This window comes from Gasterosteus aculeatus, chromosome 18 (assembly GCF_964276395.1).
Source record: "Gasterosteus aculeatus chromosome 18, fGasAcu3.hap1.1, whole genome shotgun sequence".
Taxonomy (NCBI): domain Eukaryota; kingdom Metazoa; phylum Chordata; class Actinopteri; order Perciformes; family Gasterosteidae; genus Gasterosteus; species Gasterosteus aculeatus.
Genome location: NC_135706.1, coordinates 9,778,296 through 9,801,423, shown reverse-complemented (window position 1 = coordinate 9,801,423; position 23,128 = coordinate 9,778,296). Strand labels below are relative to the sequence as shown.

Sequence of the window (23,128 nt, the reverse complement as noted above, 5' to 3'; positions counted from 1 at the left end):
GAATAACTATTCTCAAGATTATTCCCCCTGGAAAGGCGTGGGCTGGCAACAGAAACGTCGCATTCTGATCCGATGTCACAACGACTGACAGACTCAAGAACCATACGTGGAGAAACAGACACGTAAACCTCCACACAATAGGGACAAAGCAGACAGAAGGGAAACAGGGAGGGACGGATGAACTAACACCAAGTTGATGTTATTTTAGGGTAAGAAAACAAGACAACACTCCATTCTTCGCCTTGACACACACACACACACACACACACGCGCACACATACACACCTCCCTTGTTACCATGGCAACTGTTTTTTTCCCTGGAGAAGGGTTCCGGCTCAGTCCCGGAGGCCAGTGTGTGATTGAATGGTTGTCAGGATACAAGACGCGTGACGACATATAAGAGCCCGACTGACAGCCGCGCTTCACACAGAGGCACATTTAAAAGCAATAAAAAAAAGGTTTGTTTTATGTGAGTACGCACAAGTGCAAGCGAGTGTGCGTGCAGCCGACAACGTATTTTGAAGAGCGGGTCATCGGGAGGTTTTTAGAAACATTTTTGCTGTCAGTAAGTGATTACAGTCCTTTCTAGCTCGTTCTTCAGGGAATAGATTCATTAATATATTATGGCATTCATTCTCTCGGAATGAACGTACGCACCAAGATAGCAAACAATTGGGTGTACATTTATTAGATGTACTTCATTCCCTATTTGCATTTTGGAGAATAAACAACATAAAAAGATTCACGGAAAAATCGCACATTATCAAAATATGTGTCTCATAAGGGCTCTGCCTTTTTTTCCATTTCCACTGATAATTAAAGCCTTTCCACATTTTCATCTCCTTACCTCTACTTTGCATAATTACCCACAGGCCACATTCTACTTTGGACAGCTGGATACTGAAGACAGAGCTCCTTTCAAAGGATATAATGTGTACACAATGAAAATCAACGTCATGGCAGTCATCACTGACTCCTCCAACACACACGTGGACATTTATTATGCCTTTAGGACCATTGGCTAGAAATTAACGGATTCCAACATATTTTCCCTTGTTTTTGTTATTACGTCGTGATGACTCTGGCGATGACTCAAAAAACACTTTCATTAACATAGACAAAATTGGGAGACCCAACGGAGTCAAATTCAACAGATATTCAACCGATTTGTACCACTAGCGAGTGACTGGGAGTTGAAATAGAGGACGTCGCATGAGATGGTTCACTAACGCGATGGTTAATTTCGTGACCGCTCCATTAGAGGTGAGTGTGGAGCACTGAAAGGTCACATGCAGTTCTGAAGTAGTGCTGCAATACAAAGTGAGATGTGAGTACACAAGGAACATTGCTGCTGCCCGGCATTACAAATGTCCTTGCTACCTGTAGTTCTAAAGAAGCTGAGGAATTCAAAGGATGAAAATAGTGCGTTTCTGTGTCTGCTTTTAGTTTTATTCTAAAGAAAACTGGCTGAGTATTAGACATTTTTGAATAAGATTGTCAAGATGTATACTTTTGTTGATGAAACATGCATGCATGGGATTAAATGGGATTAAATCACCTATCGCTCATTTCACATACACTTAATCTGAGGTTATTTCACCCATTTTCTAAATAGAACTATTCTGTTTGTGCAGACAGCTTTGGTTTTCTGGTACATTTTTGGTACATGAAGTCAAAGGAACCTCTGCAGTTGTTAAGAGCTCAATGTACCTTCATAGCAACCTTTAGTGTATCATTTTTGTTAGCTGCCTTCAGATTTGATTGAAAGAAATTAGTTTTGCTTTTATTCCAAACTCATTTTTTTTCCTTAGAAATAAGGGCTCAATCATCTAATCCACATAATTGTAGGGTACTGATTTATTGAAAATATATTTATTTAATACTGTAGCCTGCTTGCCTGTGGATCATCAGTTCAACCTAAACATAACATTTACTTGTTTTTCTTCTCAAGTAAAACACTTAATTAAAAGTTGCCCTTCTGCCTGACAATAGTTTGAGTGTAAATAGATAATCCCCCGATACAGACTTTGTATTTTCACAGCAACTGTGAGTGTAAAGTAACACATTCATCAGTTATTCCAGTCATCACAATCAATATAAAGATCGATACACAAATCCGTGTTGACTACAACACATTCATCCACCATTTCATCTTCATCACTTCTCTGCAACTGATTACTTCACTTAATGACACATCACACCACTTCCTGTACTAATTGGTTCCATATGAACACGGCGAACGGTCCTCTTGGTGTTATGAGACGGACGCACACAAAGACAGACGGACCACAAAGCGTGAGTGTATTTGAGATGCTCCTAAATAATGTTGTGTCGTCATGGAGCTCCATCCGTGTAAACTGAGTCTGCAGTCACATCTTTCACCTCGGGAGGATGGAGACGCCAAGGTTCTCCATGGAGACGGGGAGAGAGAGAGACAGAGAGAGAGAGAGGGAGAGGGAGGGAGAGGGAGGGACTGTGTATGTTTGCGGACAGTGGGAATGATAAATGAGTCTACACCATGTTGTCATTTGTACTTTGGCATCCAGTCCAAAGCACAATTTAGTGTAAAATATTACACCGTCCCCTTCAGATGACAAAATATAATGCTGATGAATGAATAGACGGAGACCATCCCGAGCTGATATTGAACAGAGGCAGGTAGCTATTCTTCTCAAAGGGCAATTCATTAGTTTTTACCAAAGCACTGCAGAGGGCGGATAATGAAGCAGGGCAAGAACGTCTTGTGCGAGTAACAAGGAAGTGCAGACAAGTCACAAAGGGATCTGTGGCCTCACTGCAACCACCTGAAAGAAACTGGGAATCTAAATCGCTAGCAATTTATATTCCCGTCATATATTTATGAAATGTACATTTTTAATTCAAATCTTGTGAACAATGTAGGTGCTACACAATTATTTGACAGTGTTTCTCGCTCGCTACTTTCATTGTCCTTTTTTAATTTGCTTCCAGAAAAAAAGTTCCACAGATTATTTCAGTTTTTGATTAATTCAATTTGTGCTGAATGTGATTGCTTTTATATTTCATGTACGTCTCTTTTTAAAATTGAATAGAGAACTAAAAACTCAATACATTGTCTTCTTAACTTGCATTCGCAGACATTTAATCAAAACTTTTTGGTCCATCAACTTTCATCAAATGAACTCCAACATTGTCACTAAATATGCGTATGAGTTTTTTTTGTTTTATATTATCTACCCTTGGTATTATAACCTCTGAAAAAGAATAACTTTTGACATGCCGGGGCCTTAAAGACCTACTTTACATAACCACACCACCTACCACTATTTCTAAAATAACCGTAATGTTGCTACACGTTCCTATCAGCCACTTGCACCTGAATCGCCCTTTTATAATCGCAGAGACGGCGTGACAGCTGCCTTTAACTGCAAGTGGCAGCCAAATTATGACATTCGCTTTGCAATTCGAGCTGTCACCCACCGCTCTGGAAAGCATAGGAGGGAAGCTGCTCCGGTCGTGAATGTTCGTAACCTCATAAAAGCGGACTCAAGCTGCTGTTCTTTCTTTCTATCCGCCCATCTATCTGTCCATCCATCATGTATTTCCTTTTCTCTCCCTCTTAATTCCATCCAGTTCAACTGAATTAGATTCAGTTCAGTTCAATTCAATCACGGATGGAGGTTGCACCACTGTGATTGGCGAGCATTTGGGCCACTGATGAAAGTAAAAGTTATGATAATTTACAGAGCAGTAAAACAACACCACTGTGAGAGTGCGCTAAATTCCTTTAAATGTGTGATTACAGAGTTTAATTAATTTAAATGAATGCTCATTATTCCATTAGATGTTTTACATTTCAGGAGCTCACACTCTCTTTCTCTCTCCCACATCTCATCTGGTTCACCACCCAACATGTATTCTGGGTCCTATTGAGCTCAACCTCTACATTAAAATGCGTTTCTAGATCATTTACTGTCCTTTTGGCTGTGGCTTGTTCTGCCTTGTATCCAATCATTTCACGATTTACAATTCTCCCTCCCTCACTAACGCACAAACTCACAAACTGTACAACTATTCGTTACGAGAATGTGAGACTAAACCATTTGTTTTAACAGTTTGGGGATATGATGTGGTGGACATTCTGTGTCCTATTTAGCTTCTCACCCCTTTTGACAATGATCGAAAAAAATGAAATATTGATATATTTGCTGCATCGCAAATTAGATGTCTGTGGATAAATATTCACTAATAGATTATTGGATCATTCTCACACAGCAATAACATTCACCAGGCTGCTAAACTCAAACCGATTCAATTGTTTTCTCTAAAACAGAAAGTATGAATCAAGTGTGAGATGACAAATGAGCATGAGGATGACTGACAGACGGACCAAATACTAACTAATGAAACAATACTTCTCAACATTAAAGCCTTGTTTCTATGCCTGGAGCTCCGGCTTGAACTGTAAATGGAAACTTTGCTGATGCACATTGACATTAGATCCCATAATGAACCCCATTAGGAAGGTGGCTAATAGGCACATAATATCTAAAGTTTTAGCTGAGCCATTTAGTTCTCGTGCTTGCAGCAATGTTTCAGATTACAGAATGTGTCCAATGGTTTGATCTTCCTTCCTCATGATTACTTTCTTCTCATTTTATTGGCGCTCTGAGAACCTCAACCTGGAATCAAGAAAGAAAAGAAAATGGGAAAATATTACATTTATTTTTGTTTTATTACTTTGAGGTTTATCTCTCTTTAAAAATGATATGGATTCCCCTAAAGCTTGGGAATACTTTTTCAGCTCCAATTCATTTTCGGGATTTGTTTGCATCAATAAGCAGCAGAAATCTGGGCCGTGCCTCGACTACCAAGTTCGGTTTTGTTGCCCAAGCAAGGGAAGAGCAACCTGATTCCACAGCAAACACTGCGATGGATGACAAGAGACAACGTTCAAACTTTAATCATGTGAATTTTGGTCCCATTTTCCTTTCATGTTATTTTTTCTTTCTGGTTGTGTCGGGTTGGAGGAAGTATAACAGGTATTTTTTGCAGCAGGCGTTTTGACGAAAAACAAAGATGAATCGATGATGGACCCGAACCTGAATTCTATGAAGCTAAATGTAGCTTAGCCATCGCTAACTCTATTATCCAAGCTTATGCTTTTACCATTAAGGGTTTCACCAGATAATGATTATTAAATCATTATCTTGTGTTGTCAGAAGTCCTTCAGTAAAAAAAAACAAAAAAACTGCCAAAATATACAGCAAACGCATTTTGTTGTTATGTTTTACTCAACACACTGTGACCATTCGAAATGTATTAGAAAGCTGTGATTTGGTGTTTTTTGGACATAGTGGGAGCAGTTGTGAAATAACGACAGTAGGAGGTGCTGGGTAGCAGTTTGACGCCAATGTTGGATGTAAGAATAACATATAGTACGCCAGAAGTTCTCTATTTCATCTCACACATGCACCAACAAGCACAGTTGAAACTGTAAGTGCTGTAAACAACATTAAATCAGGGGAAGAAACATTTCCACCATCTGCTGTGTTAAAACCCATCTGCTCGCATGCTTTTACTGCATTGATATTTTGGCCCATTAGTAGAAAAGTAAGTAAGTAAAGTAGGCTTGTTTGTCCTCAATTAAGACCATTTTTCCTTGGGCAAAAGAAAAGACCCCGGAGGAGGAAAGGAGTAAACTAAATCCGCAGGGATTTTCCCTTTTCCCTTTGTTTTGTTTTAAGTGGAGAAGTAAAATGAAATCTAAATTGAACAGAAGTAAAACCAAAGTGTTAAAGTTCAGCACATTATGGTGTTCCATTCTCTACCATTAATCTCCCTATATTCCATTGCTGTGAAAACCTATTTATAGACCACGGGATGATTAAGTGGTGAAGTACTCTGCCACACGGGGAACCGAGCTCATTTTCTCCTCCCGTTCTCTCATACTCATTCTATAACTACTTGTCTTTTTTTCCCCTCCCTAAGCGACTTTATCTTCTTTCTCACTCCTCGCTCCCATCCATCCTCCTGTTTTTAATGAGCATATACAGTGCATTGTACACAACCTCCTCTCGAGTAGTTTAGTTGCCACACGGTGAAATTAAGTTGGACTCAAGGGGCGACGGATATAAATCCTTCAATTCCATTTTCTCCGGTTAAGCATTTGACAAAAGGGTTTATGGAAGCTTTAATTGTTATGAGGCAACAAAGGAGGAGTGACAGCCGTAACAAGAGAGGGTAAAGCCCAATCCAGCGTATTTTTCCTTGCTGTCTCAAGCTGGATGAAGACTGAAAGGTATCCATTGGAAATGCAAGAGGACAATACACACGAAAACAGATCCTGCTCATGTTTGCAATTGCAAATTGTCCTTGAGCTGAAGTGGAGCCCCGAATGGGACGACGGGTTAAGCTCATCGTCATGTGCGCCGTCGTGATTAATGGGCGAAGACATGACAGGAGAGGGGAGGAGACGGGAGGACGGACGTCGCAGAGCTCCAGGCCCGGGCCTCATTTCATCACCTGCGGAACGGTCGGGGCATAAATGAGATCAAACACGACTTTACGGCTCTGCACTTATGCAATTCTCCATCAAGATTTTGACCTGGGTTTTTACAGGCTTAGGTGTCAACGTTTTACCGCAGGGGGGGGTTGTACAGGGCTTACTCCAACCGCTGAACACCTTTGTTACAAGTATTTGTCTGTTAAAACCACTCCAAGGATTCCCGCAGAAACGACTGGAAGTAATTCAGGAGACTTGGGACTTGAATACATTAAAATTACCATTTTGTCAGCCAGGGAAAGCAGGTGTCTGTAAGTGGGATGTTTGCAATCTTCCATTGAGAGTTCTTGAAGCCATCTATCTCCTATGCAATGCAGTTAAGCTCTTGAAAAGCTTTTTTATAACCACGAAAACCACTTTTGCAAACAAAACAAAAGCATTTCATTATTATTTGGGAATAATCTTATTGACATTACAATTTTACTAATGTGAATTGCGAATTGATTTGTTTTCATGAAACACGCTCCTGACTGTTCACGAGCCTCTTAGCCACTTGATTTGTAAAAGGCAAAGTCATTTAATACAAAGGTGGAAATGTATCTTTACATGAAGGAATATGTAAGATGTATTTATTTGATTTATTTGTATATTAATACCTCTATGACCTCCATCGCTACCCTGTCTGGGTCTTGGAACAGCAACTTTGAATCCTTCTTGCTAAACAAATATGACCCTGAAGGGAAATTAAAGCATCACTCCTGAAAGATGAACAAGACAAAAGCATTACGCCTGTACCTTTTCCGGAAGGTGACAACAACACCAGGCTATTTTCACTCTGACAGGCAATATTAGTCGTGCCAGCTTGCGCCGGCATCTCCTGCGTGATCACTGTCTGGAACATTTTTTTTCTTTTCTTTTTTCCAGTCGCAGTAGCTGATCCCTTGATTGAAAACAATGAATGCTGAGAGCGTGTTATCCCCGTCGCAGTTTCTGATCCTGGAGGTTTTGAGGCGACTGCTGTGCCCCGTCGTACCCCTCCCGCCGCAGTTTATCCCCGGATCTTTGTGGAAACAGAGTGGATTGCATTACTGAGATGGAGCTCGAGGATGTGTGTCCCTGCTGTTACCCATCCACGACAAAACTTGTTCAGGTGCTTTCATGCATCGATGCACATGTGTCAACACAGTTTTGTATGGCATTTTGATCGTTTTTTTTGTCCGCCCTTTACCGTGCTGTCAAAATTGTTAAGACAACCACCCGTATGGATTTTTGTCATGGGGATACACTACACTGCAGATGTGCTGGACTACGACACAACAAACAATTCGTACCTCAAGGAAGAAATGTCACAAAGTTCTTGAAAATACCTTCTTGAAAAATGTTAATAAACCTCTGTTGTTACTATAATACCCTTGCTGACAATATTCAAAACCAGATTGGACATGTTCAAATGTTTGCGATCCGGTTAAATCAATTAAAAACAGTCAACTAGCAGAAACCACACGCAGATGCCAGGTATTTATGGTCTACCAACTGTGACCAGGCGCTTTCCTCTTTTTTCATCAACCCCACAGATGGAGATGTCTCTGCCGAAAGAAAAATGTATTGGAGGTTTTCCTGTATCAGAATGTTAAGCCTCGTGATCCTCTCTTATTCTCCATTCTGTCTCTGCGGGCAATCACTTGGCAGCTGAAGGTCCGATGGGAAAAGTCACTTTTTTGCAAACATTGCCAAGATTTCTATTTGATGGCCAAAATCTGTAGGCAGACAGATGCATCCGTCCACACTCTGTTTATTCCTCTTTTCTGAATATTCTCTCTGGGGTCTCTATCAGTCTCTCTCTTACACACACACACACACACACACACACACACACACACACACACACACACACACACACAGCGAGCCTTTACTCATCGTTCACACTGAGAAATGCCTTGTAAGGACGTCCTTATCCAACAAGCCAGACTCTGCTAGATCCTCTGTAATAACAACTCCAGTCTCCCACCATCCAATCAGCCGAGTGTGCGCGTTGTGTGTGTTGTGGGTCTGTGTCTGTGAATATATATATATGATTTATTTCCTAGATCTGAAACCCAAAAGAACAGAGACATTAATTATTCTGACAAGAGAGTCAGAGTCATTGTTTAAGAGTCATAAAAAAAGATATTCATGCATTAGGAATGATTTATGTTGTTATTGTATTCAGGGGTTATTTTTGGGAAAATCTCAGCGTCTTGTATTTCTTTTTTATGAATAATGCTGCTGAGTGTCATGCCTATTCTGGAAACCATGGATGAAATGGTCAAAAAAATGTTCCCATTTATAATAATTAGTCATGTAACATGACAGAACTGACAGAAGCGGAAGATGATGTTTCTTCACATCCTAAACCGAAAAGCTTTGCAATCCAGTGGGAACAGCTGTAAAGGCGAACTGACTTTATAGCACTTTCACTCCAAATGACTAAAAATACCTCTTATTTGTCAGAAATCTCTGTTCTTACTGTAAACAAATGTTGTAAATGTAAAACCTTTCCCACAGTTAGCTTGCCTACAAGAAACCACATTGAATGTGCAAAAAAACAGTCAATTGGCAGAAACCAAACTCTGGAGCTAATGTCAACACGGTGATCTTGGTAAGCATGTTATGGTTCACTGTGACGAACGGTCCAATTGGGATTTTATAGGAACATAAGCCCTTATTCTGGACGTCCCTAAATCAATCAAAAGTGAGAGGCACAAAATGCTGTAGTACTGCAGAGTAGTAATTCTGCTGGTCACAATCATGGTGGTATAATCATGAACTAGCCTTCCATCATGGAAATGTACTATCAAGCCACCATCCTTAATGTATTTCAATGCTACTAGTATAACTGTATCTAACCATGCAGGGTCAAAGCAGAGACTACGGGAGCAGATGAAAACACAGGAGACGAGGTGAGGATCTATAAGAAGGGTCTTTAATTAAGCGCGCGGTGGTCATTTAGAGCAGGTCCGTCAACGGAAGCAAATATTTCAAGAGGTAAAGTCCAAAAATCCCCAGAAAACACTTAAAAGAAATACTGGCGAGGGATGAGTACGCAAGGTCGGACACGCACGGACAATCCGTCAGCCAGTAAAAAAGCAGGGGAGTATTTATGTGCGGGTCGTCATGGGGGCAAAACCCGGAGTGATGAGATGAAACGGGAAACACACTGATATATATATATGATTGAGGTCATATTGCAATAACGATACGGTGGACTGAAGTTAAAAATGACTGTCAACAATGTGCCACTCCGCCTGATTTAAAGGATTTGCGAGAATTCCGCAGCAAAGCTGAAAGTGACAGTTTGCAGCGAGGTCCTAATTACTGCCTCACTCGACTAATTGTCGCCTGTGAAGAATGTGTTGCCACTGAGTTCCCTGGGATCTCATTGATAGCACTTTTTAAGACATCTACAAAATGCCTGGGGTGTATTTGACACGCTGGTTTGTTCAAAGGCATTCGCTAAGGCAAAGCCACAAGTGGGCCGCGCATGTTGTGAAGCATTCGCAAGCATGAAGGCTTTTTATATAGTCGGAAGAAAAGGAGCAGGTTCAAAGGGTTCTGTATGCAAAATGAGTCGTCTATATGCATCTGTCATTTTGTACGGCTCTTCCTCACCTGCCCAAAATGTAAAGAAATCCTCAACTACAGTTATCCCGACACAATGGGCTGATGAAGTGAGACCATTGTTGGCTTTCCGGAGCCAACGGTGTTAGAATAAACTTGTAGCATTTAGAATAATGCAGTGGTGATGAGCCTTTAGAACAGGGCCACAGAATTGAATGAATGTCTTCTCTCAGGGTCTTACCATTCAAAGTGCATCAGCTTCTCGTTTCCATGGTTTCCCTCCCTGTGCCAATGCTATCTTACCACCGGTTTGTCTGGGTGAGAGAGAGAAAGAGGGAGAGGGAGAGAGAGAGTGAGAGAATGACAAGGCTTTTAGCAGTGGTTATCGCTCCTTTGCATAAAATCCCTTTTGCTTTACCCGTTGCATGAATGGCGTCTAAATAAACACACCAGCCAGCTCGTGTGGAAGCCTCCCTGGGTTACAAGGGTGTGTGTATAAAGTAATCTAATGGACTGGACTGGAATGGACTTAAAAAACGTGACGGTTTGATCCTAGATGAAAAAGAAGAGTACATCTCCCAAATGGTATTTTCCTATTCGTCCCCACATGTACTAAAAATGATTGAAAACGTGTTAAACTAAACTACTAAGATTTAATGGGGGGCATTATACGATGCTGTAAGAGAGACTACTATTTGGAAAAATATTATAGTGCAAATACAATTTTGGGTGCGTTGACCGTAAGGGAAACTAGGGTTTTTTTTTGGCCAGAGGGCGCTGTGACTTTAAGACAAAAGCAATGTTTTGCCTGTCTGTTGTCTTCTCCGTGAGCTCAATGAGCATTCCTTTCATGCTGTGTGAAGCTCTGCTGACTTATACGGAAACACGGTTTTCTTTTTTCCATAATCATGCTAATGGTCCAGATGGTGGCATGATGAGTGGCATCCTCTTTGATATTCTCGCACTGCAGATTGCTGGTGTGCAGACCCACGCAAACTGACACACGTTCAAAGTCAGTGTTTACACCACCTACTCGATCCGATGTCACACTACACTTTGTGTTTCTTTTAGCTCACACAAGCACCCTCTTCACTATCAAATGCATTCGCTTTCATTTGTGAATTGAGATTTGACAGATCGGGTGGCGTATAATCGAGTAGCACTGCACTGCATTATAGCTGTAAGTATCCTTCGCTTAAGCACACATTTAGTTTTAATAAAACTAGTCTGCACTCAGAAATAAATACAACACATGGTGTGGTGCTGAGATATGTGGCATGTGGTTTTCTGACAGACAAAAACTCCAACGGCCGCCAAAACCCTCGCCTGCTGTAAATATTTGGTGAAATTCAGCATTGTGGTGTCCTTGGGCGAGGGCCAGAGACACCCGGGAAGTCTCCCTGGCCTCACAGAGATTATTAATCAAACACACCTCCACTTCTCCTTTTTCCATCCGACACCTGGTTGTCGATAGGAGAGACAGAAACAAACTCATTTTTTTTAACATCAGAACAGTCCAGGATTCGGTGGTCGAACAATAGACACTCCAAAAATCTGCAACCTGCAGACTGGCAGAGCTGCGATGGCCAACTGACACAAAGTTTGTGAGCACACCAATACGGTGTTTATTTCACCAACAATTATTACAAAAAATTCAGGTAATTCGCCGCTTACCTGCAAAAACAATGACCGCAACCACAACTAATATGTTAAATTCCTAATATACTAATGTAGATGATACATATTATCTCTGTTGGGGTTATACATCACAATAGACACAATATCCTGCATATATATTTACAGCATATACAAAGAGCGACAAACTAATAATGTCTTTGTATCTATAGGCCCGGCTTTCAACAACTACAATAAACCCAATGCGTAAAATCGATTAAAACGTTTAACCTCCCTGAGGGTGTGTGCGTGTCTTCCTTGGAACGGTCTTCATTGCATCGAGAAAGACGCCATTCTCTCGCCCATCAAGTCAAGTCAACATTTTCCGGTAGTAAGGACGGACCTTCACGTCCAAAGAATTTACATGTTACAAGTACGGTCTACCCCATACACACCCATACATTCATTCACAGGCCAGCCATTCACACTTCAGGGAGTGTGTCTGTATGTGAGGGACTGTGTTCATCCAGGCATGGACTCTCGTTGAGCCCATCAAAGAGCTCCTTTCACATCTCTTTCGGGATTAAATAGCTCTCCATCCTCTTGTGGCAGGGCACCCCGCTGTATATCTAGCTCCAGCTGATGAGCAATAAGGTGTAGATTCTTAAATCAATAAGACGTAGACCCCACAGGAGCTGCAGATTTCCATCCTCAAGACGCATTCCCTCCCAGTGCCTCGTACCAACTAGCTAATGACATGGAGACGAGACACGCCAACTTACCGTCTCGTCTCGTCTGTCTCCTTGAAATTTAGCCAAGACGTTCTGTAAATGCCACATGAACCCTCACGTCGGAGCTGGGCTCACACTCGAGAATTGTCTGTTGCTGGAAAGCTTTCAAACCTAAAATGGAGCTATTTGCATAGGTTAAATATTTGCGCTTTTCTGCAGCTTTTGTCAATATTACTGGTTTGCTGTTCTGCCAATTTTAATCCCGCTCATCCCACTCCTCCCACATTTCTGTAAGGGTTTGGAAATTGTTACAAGGTTGTTGCACGAATCCCGTAGAAGAGGTTTAGAAAGTGAAGTTGTGAACGACACAACACATGGGCCTCCTAAGATGTATGGGTGAGGAAAAAAAACAGTGCAGTGATGTCCTGCAGGCATGACATGAGATTATATCGCTAGTGTGCAGAGGTTGAACGGGTCTAATGCCAAGAAAGTTCCTTTAGAATTAGTCAAAAGAGAAAGATTATCAAGTGGGAACATCAACTATTCCTATTGTTAGACTCTTATTGCTTTTTTTTCGGTGGATATGCAAGATCTGCTGTGTCTCTGACCATGGTGCTGAAAGCCAACCACATCAAATGTAAATGTATAGTTAATAGAGGTTGATGTCGCCACTTGGCACATGCCCCTTAACCACACTTTATTTGATTATTGCCCCATCAAAGATGCTTTGATTTTGTGACCGTATGTGCACGATTGCAAGTGTAAGCTATGGCTTCGTGCTGAAGTTACTGCTATGTGCATCTGAAAGATGCATTTTTACAAATCGATCTCCAAATCCATGGCAGCTTGACGAAACTTTTGGAGCAGAGAAGAGAGAAACTACAGCCTGGGGTAAAGTTTGCCACACCTCCCACACCGTTCTTTCTCTCCGTCTCCTTCCCCCCCATCCCCCGCCCCCCTCTTTTACATTTCTTTCTATCTGTATATTTATCTCCCTTCTATCCCCATTCGCTACCTCGCCCCCTCGCGCGCTCTCCCCCTCTCTCTCCCTCTCTCTCCCCCTCTCTCTCTCTCTCTCTCTCTCGGTGCGCGTTCACAACGCTAACCTTGGCTCGACGTCAGAGCCTGTGCAGCAGTGCAGTATAATGGGAGCGCAAGCCATCCCGAGCGCCTCATAGGGGGGGCTGTATGTCGCTGCTGTATCCTGTGCCTGGCGCTCTGTAGTCCCTCTCCAACCCTCTCCAGCACCTCACCTACAGCCCATGCTCAGGCTCCCCCCTCCCCTACTGGATCCGTACCCCTCGACATGGATGCCCCGCCGTCCCTCGACCGGGAGGATCGTTGCTTCTTGGCGCAGTGAAGGAGGAGAAGGAGAAGGGGACGAGGAAGGAATCATGCCGGGACTGCTAATGGATATTGGGAAAGCGCGAGTGACCATGCCGTGATCTTGCGCATCCAGGGCCGCCGTCACCCTGCCTTGCACAACGAGCGTAGAATAATTACGGGGGGAATCAAACCCACGCACCGGGGGGATTAAACCGCTGTGCATTTCTTTAAAAACAACATGAAGATTACCTCCCATCATCTGATGATAAGCAGTCTCGTTTTCAGGTCCAACCTCAGGCTGATCCCGCTTCTGCTGCTGTTACTTGGTCACTCTCGCGGGATGACACACGTTTTAAGATTTGGTAAGACTCTGTTTCTAATACGATAGCATCTGTAACGATATCTGAACCACACGCTGCATGCGTGATTGTCGACAGTGAACGCGTGAATTCACTGGACGCAACAAGAAAAAAAAATCAATCGCATCGCTGCATTTTGTCACACTCTTGCCTTGTTTTAGTTGCCAAAACAAATTGACCGGCACATTCGTTGATAAATATAGTTTACAATCTATAACTATAATTTCACAACGTGCAGTCACGGTGTGTTAAAAGGCTTTTTACACCTTGGTGGGCGCATTGTGTTTTCCCCTAAACGTGGACACAATCTTACAGTAACTTGGAACGAATGTGCACAGCGAAGCCGTCAAAGGAGGAGAACAGATGCAACAGTTCGCGGACAGAAGAAGGGCACCAGACGCGTGCAGGCTCATGTGTCCACGGCCTTTTAAACTGCGGTCACCCCGACACGTCCTCTGCAGTAAATGTATACATGTAAACATGACACCCGGAGTGCAGATCAATCGCTCTGATCTGTCACAAGGGGTCGATCGATACGCCGGGCAGGAGGCTCCTTGTCATCCTTAATCCCACATCGTATCCAACGGGAGTCCCCGTGATTTTGCTTATTTGTACCGTTTTGGGCATCGATGTTACCGGTGTCAGTATAATAATGAGAAGTTATTCAACAGTTAGCAGCACGGTACATTGTTGCTGATTGATAAACTCAACGTCTGCCGCTAATCAATAATCACTACCTCCCGAGGTTTGGCCCGTTGCTTTATAAGATCCCCTCTCAGGATGCCTGCGTTTTTGCTTTTCTGTGGAGAGCATCTTGGAGTGACAGGGGAGTCCCCCCCCCACCCCCCCTCCCCCCCTCCCTTGTCCCCCCCATTGCTTCCCCTCCCTGACAACGGATGTCATCAAGTGTTGACAACACATCCTTACAATCCCCAATTCCCCCCGAGGGTCCTGTTTAAGAGTCAGGCTTCGTCCGCAAAAGCCGCCACTATGGCAACGAGATGTGCTTGTCTTCCTCCTGGGGAGGGAGGGGGGGGGGGGGTACCTGCATGGTAGCATTTGACACGAAAGTTTCCATGCCGACAAATGAGAAGTATAGATTCTTTTGCAAGGCGATGTGTGGGAGAACTACGAGAGTCTTTGTTACACCTCGGGGGAAATTTGGCTAATTGATTTCACGGAAATGTGATAATGTCAAACATTATCAGATTAGATCCGGAGTGAGTTCTTTACGTCGCCACGCCACAATTTGTTGCTTATAATAAAACCTTGCCAGGCGTCAGTGATGAAAAAATATAACCTCATGCTGTTCGATTTGATCAATTACACCGTAAGATCCAAAGGGGAAAAACTCGTGCCCATCCTGGCGGCAGGAGCGGCTAAAACGAGGCTTGAAAAAAGGTGGATTCTCTGTCCATGGTCCCGCTACAGCAACCTGCAGGACCACGGACAGCAGCCCCGGCAGCGCAGCGTGATGCATTCTGCTAACCAAAAAGCACAATTATTATGCTAAATGTGATCTATCTGAGAAAGATAGAATTAATAAAGTATGGGACAGAGGAGCCTCTTGGTCCTCGTCTCGGGGGTTTACTTGCCCTGCAGGGTGTGCTTGCTCAGCACAGAATCCCCGCTGACTAAACAAGGGGGTCAGCTCCCTTGGGTCTGGCTGTTCCTGCCCCAAGTTCCCTTCTGCCCCGACAGGCGGCTTAAATTGTACAGCCACTGTTCTCCTGTCAGGCTGATACCTACACAAATGCATGTACACACACACACACACACACACACACACACAGTGTAGCAACTCAGCCCTTTGTCTTCACAGCGTGAGCGTTTCGGAGGGAAACAAGCTGTGTTCTAGCTGCATGCAAAAGTCCTGAGCTATCATTTTACACGTAGAAATTAAATATTGTGTGAAATGTTCGTCATTTATACATCTCATTTACTTTTCATTTAATTTGGAAACGGGCCTGGTGCAGCCACAAAACCCATTGTAAAAAAAATGTCAGAACAGCTCATTTGAGTGGAAAGAACAACCGATTGCAGATCTTAATTTACACGCCGGAGCTGTGGCTGGCTAACATCATTTATGCCCCTCAGTTGTCATAGATAACCTGTTGGAGTTTACTGAGACAGGGATGCAGGGTTGCATTACATTCTATGCCTTTATGCCTCAGCTAACGGGTAGAGGGGGGCAAATATTGCAATCTTCCATTGGAATGACGCCGTAGATCTTGTTCAGCTGTCCCGAACACAAATACAATTCAAATACCCGCTGAAGCGATGAGTCATCACATCCGCCGTTCCATCCACGGTAATTGAGTTTTACTAAAATGTGTCAAACTCATAAAAACGCCCGCGGAGAACCTCGGCAGAGGTAAAAGCAACCGTTTCAGATAGACGGCGTTTTGGTGTAGATGACCATGTAGCTGGTCTCCAGCTGTGAGGTTGAGTGATAACGTTATTGCCGCCATCTTTAAACCGCTTCGGCAGACGCACGTCCTCCGGAGAGCAACGTGGCCTCTGAGAGACTTTTGTTTGTTTATATCCTAGTTATGTTTATGTTTTCCCAAATACAGACGCGCCTGGGAATATTTATGACTAAAACACGACATTTATTTTTTCGTTTTGGAAAGGAAATCAAGACATTCTTTTTCGGGTCCTCTGGCAAATAACACAACTGCCTCTGGTGAAAGCTTTATCTGACTACTTCCACAATGCGCTGCCGGGATAAAGGCCGTTTATTCCATTTTTAAAACGCTCTTTTCATTCCATCCGCTGTGTTTATGCAGTTGAAAATGCAAGGTTGTCAAGGGCAGAGGGCACAAATTCAAGGGGAGTTTGTAGTTAATTGACTTTATTTGCTTTTGCCCTCCGCCAGCAAGAATTATCAGCATTGAGTTTAGTTGGGGATTTCACAAATTAAGGATAACACCCTGTGCCCTGGCTCACTGCCATCCCGTTCACAGCAAACCTATTTAAATAGGCACAAAAGCTGCTTAAAATATTCATGTGTCACTTGGCCACGCTGTAGCTTATAGAAATCTGAAACCTTCTCCTCTGCACTGGCAAATGATTTCCACGGTTTAAAAATACGCACGGTGGGTTTCAAGAACAAAAAGGAGATCTATCTCACATTAGCATGCAGCACCACACATGGGCTTGAAGCAGAGAACTATCGAGATGGATTCTTAAACATGTTTACATTCCTGAGCCTTTGAAGGTCTTGCTGTCATGCATCAGATACAAAAAGCTTGATGCCGATTAGTTCTCGGTACAGATTTCTTGGCATTTTGAAATGGAAAGTATCCGTGAGGTATGAAATTAGTTTTCTTCCTTTGCTCACTGTTGACTCGCTTTTTTTTATTTATTTATCAGCTTCATTGGAAAATATTATTTGCTTTAGAGGGGAGGCTTTAGATGACTGAACGCGTTTGCAGGGTAACCAGTTTTGCGTAACTGACATATTGTCTATCAAAAAAAAATAAAAAATCAAGCAGATCTGAGTCCTGGATTCTTTGTGGAAGGCTTGACTAGCGCATTGGCTTTTTATTATTCACAGCCACTGTCATTGCCACTGAGACGTTTCCCCGCGTATCAGAAGGGTTGGGGGTTATATCTGCAATTGTTTCATGAAACCGTCCTCTGAGAGAGCCCTGCAGCAGGTCTCTGGCTGGCTGGTTGTCAGGCTCAAAGCTGACTCAAGGTCAAAGCTGGAAAAAAAAACACTCACAAGGAGTCTTGATTTTGGGTTTGCTTTTTTAATCTGTAAAAAACAACAACTTTTTAACACATGGGGAGCTGACTGTCCTTCTCACAATGCCAACAAGGGAAACGGGGGAAAAAAAAAAATCTGAAGTCAATGAGAGGTGTAAGAAAAACAATGTTTTTTAGAGACGCAAGAACAGTGAGAGCGGGAGTGTGTGTAAAGTGAGTGTGAGTAAGAAAAAAAACAGTGAGTGTTGAGGCCAGCAGATACCAAAGTAAAGATAGATTAGTTTGCCTCTGAGCAGTCTGCTCTCAGCCCTCTCTCGCTTTTATTACTGTTTTCTGATGGCTTCTGCGAGGAGACAGCAAGGAGTGTGTTGTGGAAATATAGTGGGAGGCCAGGAGTCATGCACTGCAGCTCTGAATAAATATCTGCAACATTAGCAAGCTGGGACTGTGAGCATGAAATAGCTTTCATAGGACAGAAACAACAAAACAACAAAACATTGGTAACACAAATATCCCCGTAGGTCGTTTCTTAGGGCACTAAACCCAAAATGTATTTTTATTAGGATGTCATGGATTAATCTTTATTGTCACATTACGTAGTAGACGCTCCCTGCTTCCAGTGGACTGTGAAATAGTGCGAATCAATAACAGTTTTCAAAATTCCTTTTAGCAATACAAACAACATCAGTTGGTATTGCTAAAAGGAATTATGAATAAATGGCAGCAACTGGCATTAGATCAGTTCTAGTGCTGATGCCTTCCTCCTGTGTCTACATCCCAGGTTGGATACCAAAACGTAAACTATATTTCTTGTTTCAAAAACAGTGCACAGGATTGGATTAATAATGCATTTTGCTGTGAATTAATGACCATTTTAAAAAGGCACAAGCAGCAGGGACTTTTGGGAGGCATTTGGGTTTTGATGTAACAATCTCACATTTTCGTCACAGATCTGACGCGTTCTAAACTCAGTAGGAATTTTGCATTTTACTCTCTGGGTGATATATACGTTCGGAAGTGGCTGCGCTTTAAAAGAGCCGTGGCATACTTTGTGTCGTATGGAAGGAGACTTTTATCTTCACATGGGATCCTACCTGTTGTAATTAACCATTAATTGTTTGCGTGCGTGTGGCAAACAAAGGAGTCTTGTCAATGGTTCATTATAGAAGCCGCTGATAGTGCTAATTGGAAGAAGAACTAAATGTTTACTGTGTATTTGGTCTGATTCTTAATACACGCAGCAAGTCAGATGGATGTGTTTGGCACCATGGCGCTCAGTGGTAAATATGTACACCCCCCTCCGCCATAGTGTGAGGCCCCTCAGTCAGGTGAGGGTGTGGTGATCCACCTTCATCTCCTGCCAGCTGAACAGCGGCGTAAGAGGAGGAGGAGGAGGAGGAGGAGGAGGAGGGGGGAGCGATCGACTGAAGGAGAGGAAGCGGCACGCGGGCCTCCATCGACAGCACAGCCGTCGGCCGACGCGTGATGGTTTCTCGCCGTGATCCGCCGGACGCGGTGGGAAATGGGCTCTGTGGGAGGACGCATCGAGGCGGGCCTCCCTAAAATAGTGTTCTTTGAAACAGCGTGACACTCTATTGTCCACAATCCACCAGGGCTGTATGCAAAATGCCTCCTCCTGCTACGCTGGATCTCATTTTTATTCTCTCCTTCTTTCTCCCCCCTTTTCACTCGGAGGGGTGTTTGCGCAGCTTTCTCTAACTCAGCTTTCCACTGCCTTCGCTTTGAAGGTGTTTGTGCTTGGAAAGGTGAGAGGAATATATGCACTGGAAAGAGAACATTTGTGTCAGCTTAGCGCATAGGAAACAGACATTAGCACAAAAGTCAGTGTCGTTGGTTGATGAATTATAACTAATCCAATTTCAGGGGAAGAAGTTGCATTTTCTGTAGTTGCGTTCTTCTGATGTTTGTTGCCCTACAATTGGAACCTCCAATCCCTTTTCCACACACACCACTTTGGCAGGGGATCGAAACAAACTCAGATTGATTTCTCAGTCTTTTTGAGATTTTTGAGCAGACGTATCGATTCGTCATTTAGCTGCCGATGAGGTAAACTCGCACCTCGTCGTTGCTTTTACAGAACCTGAGAAAAAACGGAATTTTCTACTCTGCAAGGTGTGAATATGTTGTGAGAAATTGTGAAATAAACAGCAGACAGCAGATCACAAGTAACACTTGGACTTGATTTCCCGCCAATTTCACCTCTATTATCTTTTAACACGGATAACAGATAATAGATCTTTTGTTCTTTTTACAAAAAAAAAATAATAAAATAAACGTGTGAGCATATTTGAGGAGCTTCGGTTTGCCTCTGGCTATTTCTCTTACCTTAGTCAGTGTGTAGCTCTCTTTCTCCCTTTTTCTCTTCTCTCTTTCTCCCACTGTGCAATTGAGTGAGTTTGTGGAACAAGCAGGAAAAATCGACACAGCGCCGAGTTGCGCATTGACTTGTACCTGTATCTCTGATTAGCAGCTCGTGTGCTGCAGTGGCTGATGGGAGGCTGATGAACCCCCAAAACCAGGAGCTGACTTTTTTTTCTTCTCCTGCCCCGTGGCTGAAGTGGAGGAGGGGAAGGATGCAGGTGTCCGCTCAGGTCTAATGGGGCGTCCATTCAGCCGTTTAATTGAGTGTCTTTTATCGGCCTCCTGTGACCTCTTTTATTCTCCCTTCCTCCCTCTTCGTTCCCTTCGCTCATCTGTTGTTTTCTTGCCCCCCCCCTCCGTCCTTTCTCCGGCTCGCTGTCCCCAACCGCTCCTCGTTTTTTGGACATTTGACTGTTTATGTCCCACAGCCTCCTCTGACTTTAGACGTCACGGCCGTCGCCTTTGATTTTCGAAACACGTGTGACGGGCCGGGAGGAGGTGCACATTCAGCGTCAAATCAATATAAAGTCGGGGAAAAAAAGGGGCAATTTTCTTCCTCCCCTTTGTCCGCCGCTGTCCTTCTCTCTGTGTTGTCTTTGTCTCCCTTTGGCTCTCAGCTTGTCCCTTGGTCCCTCTACTTTGTTCTCTCTCACTATCATCAAGCCTCGCTTCCTCTCCTCCCATGGCCTCAGCGTCCTTGCACACAATGTGAAATGTGAAATACACATTCCAAACCTTTTCTGTTTTTCATTGTGCCTCCTTGTAACTTGTGAATTTCAAAGCAATGAATACATTCGCAGTCTCATTGAACATTTTCTGATCCTGGAATACATCACCGTGCTGCAGCTTTTATGACTATTTCTTACTTTACATATACAATACTCATCGGGCTCTAGCTTAAAACCAACCTGTATGTGGTCTTTTCTTGTTATTATATTATTTTCATTCCCTAAAACCCATTTCCTAAGACATATTACACCTTAAATTCACAAACTAAAAATGACGGTAGAGTTATTTAATATGCGTATAAGAACATCATTTCCCAATCTGTACCTAATTACATTTTACCACATTCAGTATTAATGGCAAATTTTTAATCAGCTTCTGTGTCACTGAAAATAATAACCAACCTCTGCACAACTATCTCGAAAAGATGAAGAATCCAAATTATTATAATCAGATTACTAAAATTCTACTGTGAGCTTTAATAAGAGCCGACTCCTGACTTAATTTTTGACCTTTGGCTCTGATGGAGATACCATCTGCCCTTCTACAAGAAAGAGTCTTATTTTACAGCCATTTTGCTCAGAATTACAATTGATACAGTGTAATGCAGGGCCATTTTGATGAGCAGGGGAACAGTGAGAATTAGAATGAGAGCGGCAGAGGGAGCGAGGAAGAAGATTTAGTCTTGTCTAATTTGCTGTGACCTAATTGCAACATTATGAATTGAACTTCTTTTTAGCTCCGTTCCAAGGTCGCACACGTACGGCGGCGGCTTCTTGCCGGAATTGGCACAATAGTTTGAAAGGGTTTTCAAATCCTGAAATCCCACTGCCTCACTTACGTTGCAGAGTTTGTTTTAAGACCCCGGGATAACCGGTGGTCAAGTTCTCACCTGTATTTATTTTGTGGCGAGCGGTACAGCTCCGGGGCAGCAGAATCCGGGTCCATTTTCCTTTGTGCGTCTCGGCTCCAGGCGCCTCGAATGAGCGACAGTGCTTCGCATCCCAGCGGGGAAAGTGATATCAAGCATTGTAGGAATGTTCTGGAGGCCCGGACTCGTGCCTCTCCGGGCCTGCAATGGGTAATTAGCATCCCTCACACACACGCTTAGGCTTGATTAAAACTCAGTTTACAGTGAGCTGTGCTGTGACGTTGCCATCTGTCACCTGCCAAGGCCGCCATGAGACGCACTCTAGTCGGCGGGAGCGAGGAGGAGGAGGGGAGGGGGGGGGGATGCGTTCGTGTGGTCTTTTTCTTCTAAAAGGAGAGGGATAAAAATGGGTCAGCGAGGGGAACGTAGCAGAGGAGGGTGAGGCGTTAAGGGCCAGAAAGCCCTCGGTGCGATAACTGGTCCCACTCACCCCCCGTGGACGGTTTATTAGAGACAAATCACACGTTTTCCTTGTTGGCAGAAAAAAAAAAGCCCCCTGACGGCAGTTTTGGGATTTATGTTATTTGCTTCAACTTCATAACCTTGTGATGGCAGTTTTGGGAGCATTCATGTTCACACTCGGAACTCAAAGGCTCATAAAAGCCACAAAGGGTAGAAGTCACTGTATTTTTATCCAAAATGCTTGTGTTTGATCCTCACTAAAACGCAGCCGCTATAGACGGGATGTTATGACTACATGGTTTATATTTGTTGTGTTGATAACACACTTTATTACTACGCTCATTGAGTACATAGACATATGCTTTGGTATTGTGACAAGCACGATAACAATGGCAGTCCACAAAGGACGGACTGTAACAACATTATTCTCTGTCTAGCTGCACTAGAAATCATGAACAGAGATGATATTGATATTGAATTTTTTAAGGGAAATAGTTCCTTTTTTATGCCACACGTCATCGTTGTTTGAATAGTATAGCGTTTCTGTAAATCCCCTTTTTAGATTTTTTTGGGACACGCACTTAGTCCCGTGTGGTTTTTTGACGATTTTTAGTCATATGCACCGGATCTGTGCTTTTCTTTTCTACTGTGAAGCCTCCCCTCTGTGAGTCAGCGAGCTGCCATATGTTCACGTATTCTATACGGAAAGCGGTTCGGCTACAACCGTCTCGTTAGCAACGCTAAAAACGTCCGCAGCTCTGACCCTCAAGACACGCGGGCATTCGGAAGGGGACGTCCGTTCTACTGCTGTTCTATTTCTATGCTTTGACTCAAGCTGCACTGCGAATTTTCTTTTTAAGGA

The 23,128-nt window shown here is 43.2% G+C and overlaps 1 protein-coding gene across 2 annotated transcripts in view; it reads left to right on the top strand.

The window, feature by feature from the left end:
* Window positions 1-13,546: 13,546 nt before the first annotated feature.
* The window catches only part of LOC120807737 (glutamate receptor ionotropic, kainate 2), a 48,554-nt gene continuing 38,972 nt past the window's right edge, over window positions 13,547-23,128 (top strand). For both annotated transcript variants that reach the window (XM_040160054.2, XM_040160053.2), the window contains exon 1: window positions 13,547-14,114. In XM_040160054.2, the coding sequence (XP_040015988.1) occupies window positions 13,991-14,114 (124 nt within the window). In that variant the 5' untranslated portion in view covers window positions 13,547-13,990. The remainder of the gene's footprint in view (window positions 14,115-23,128) is intronic.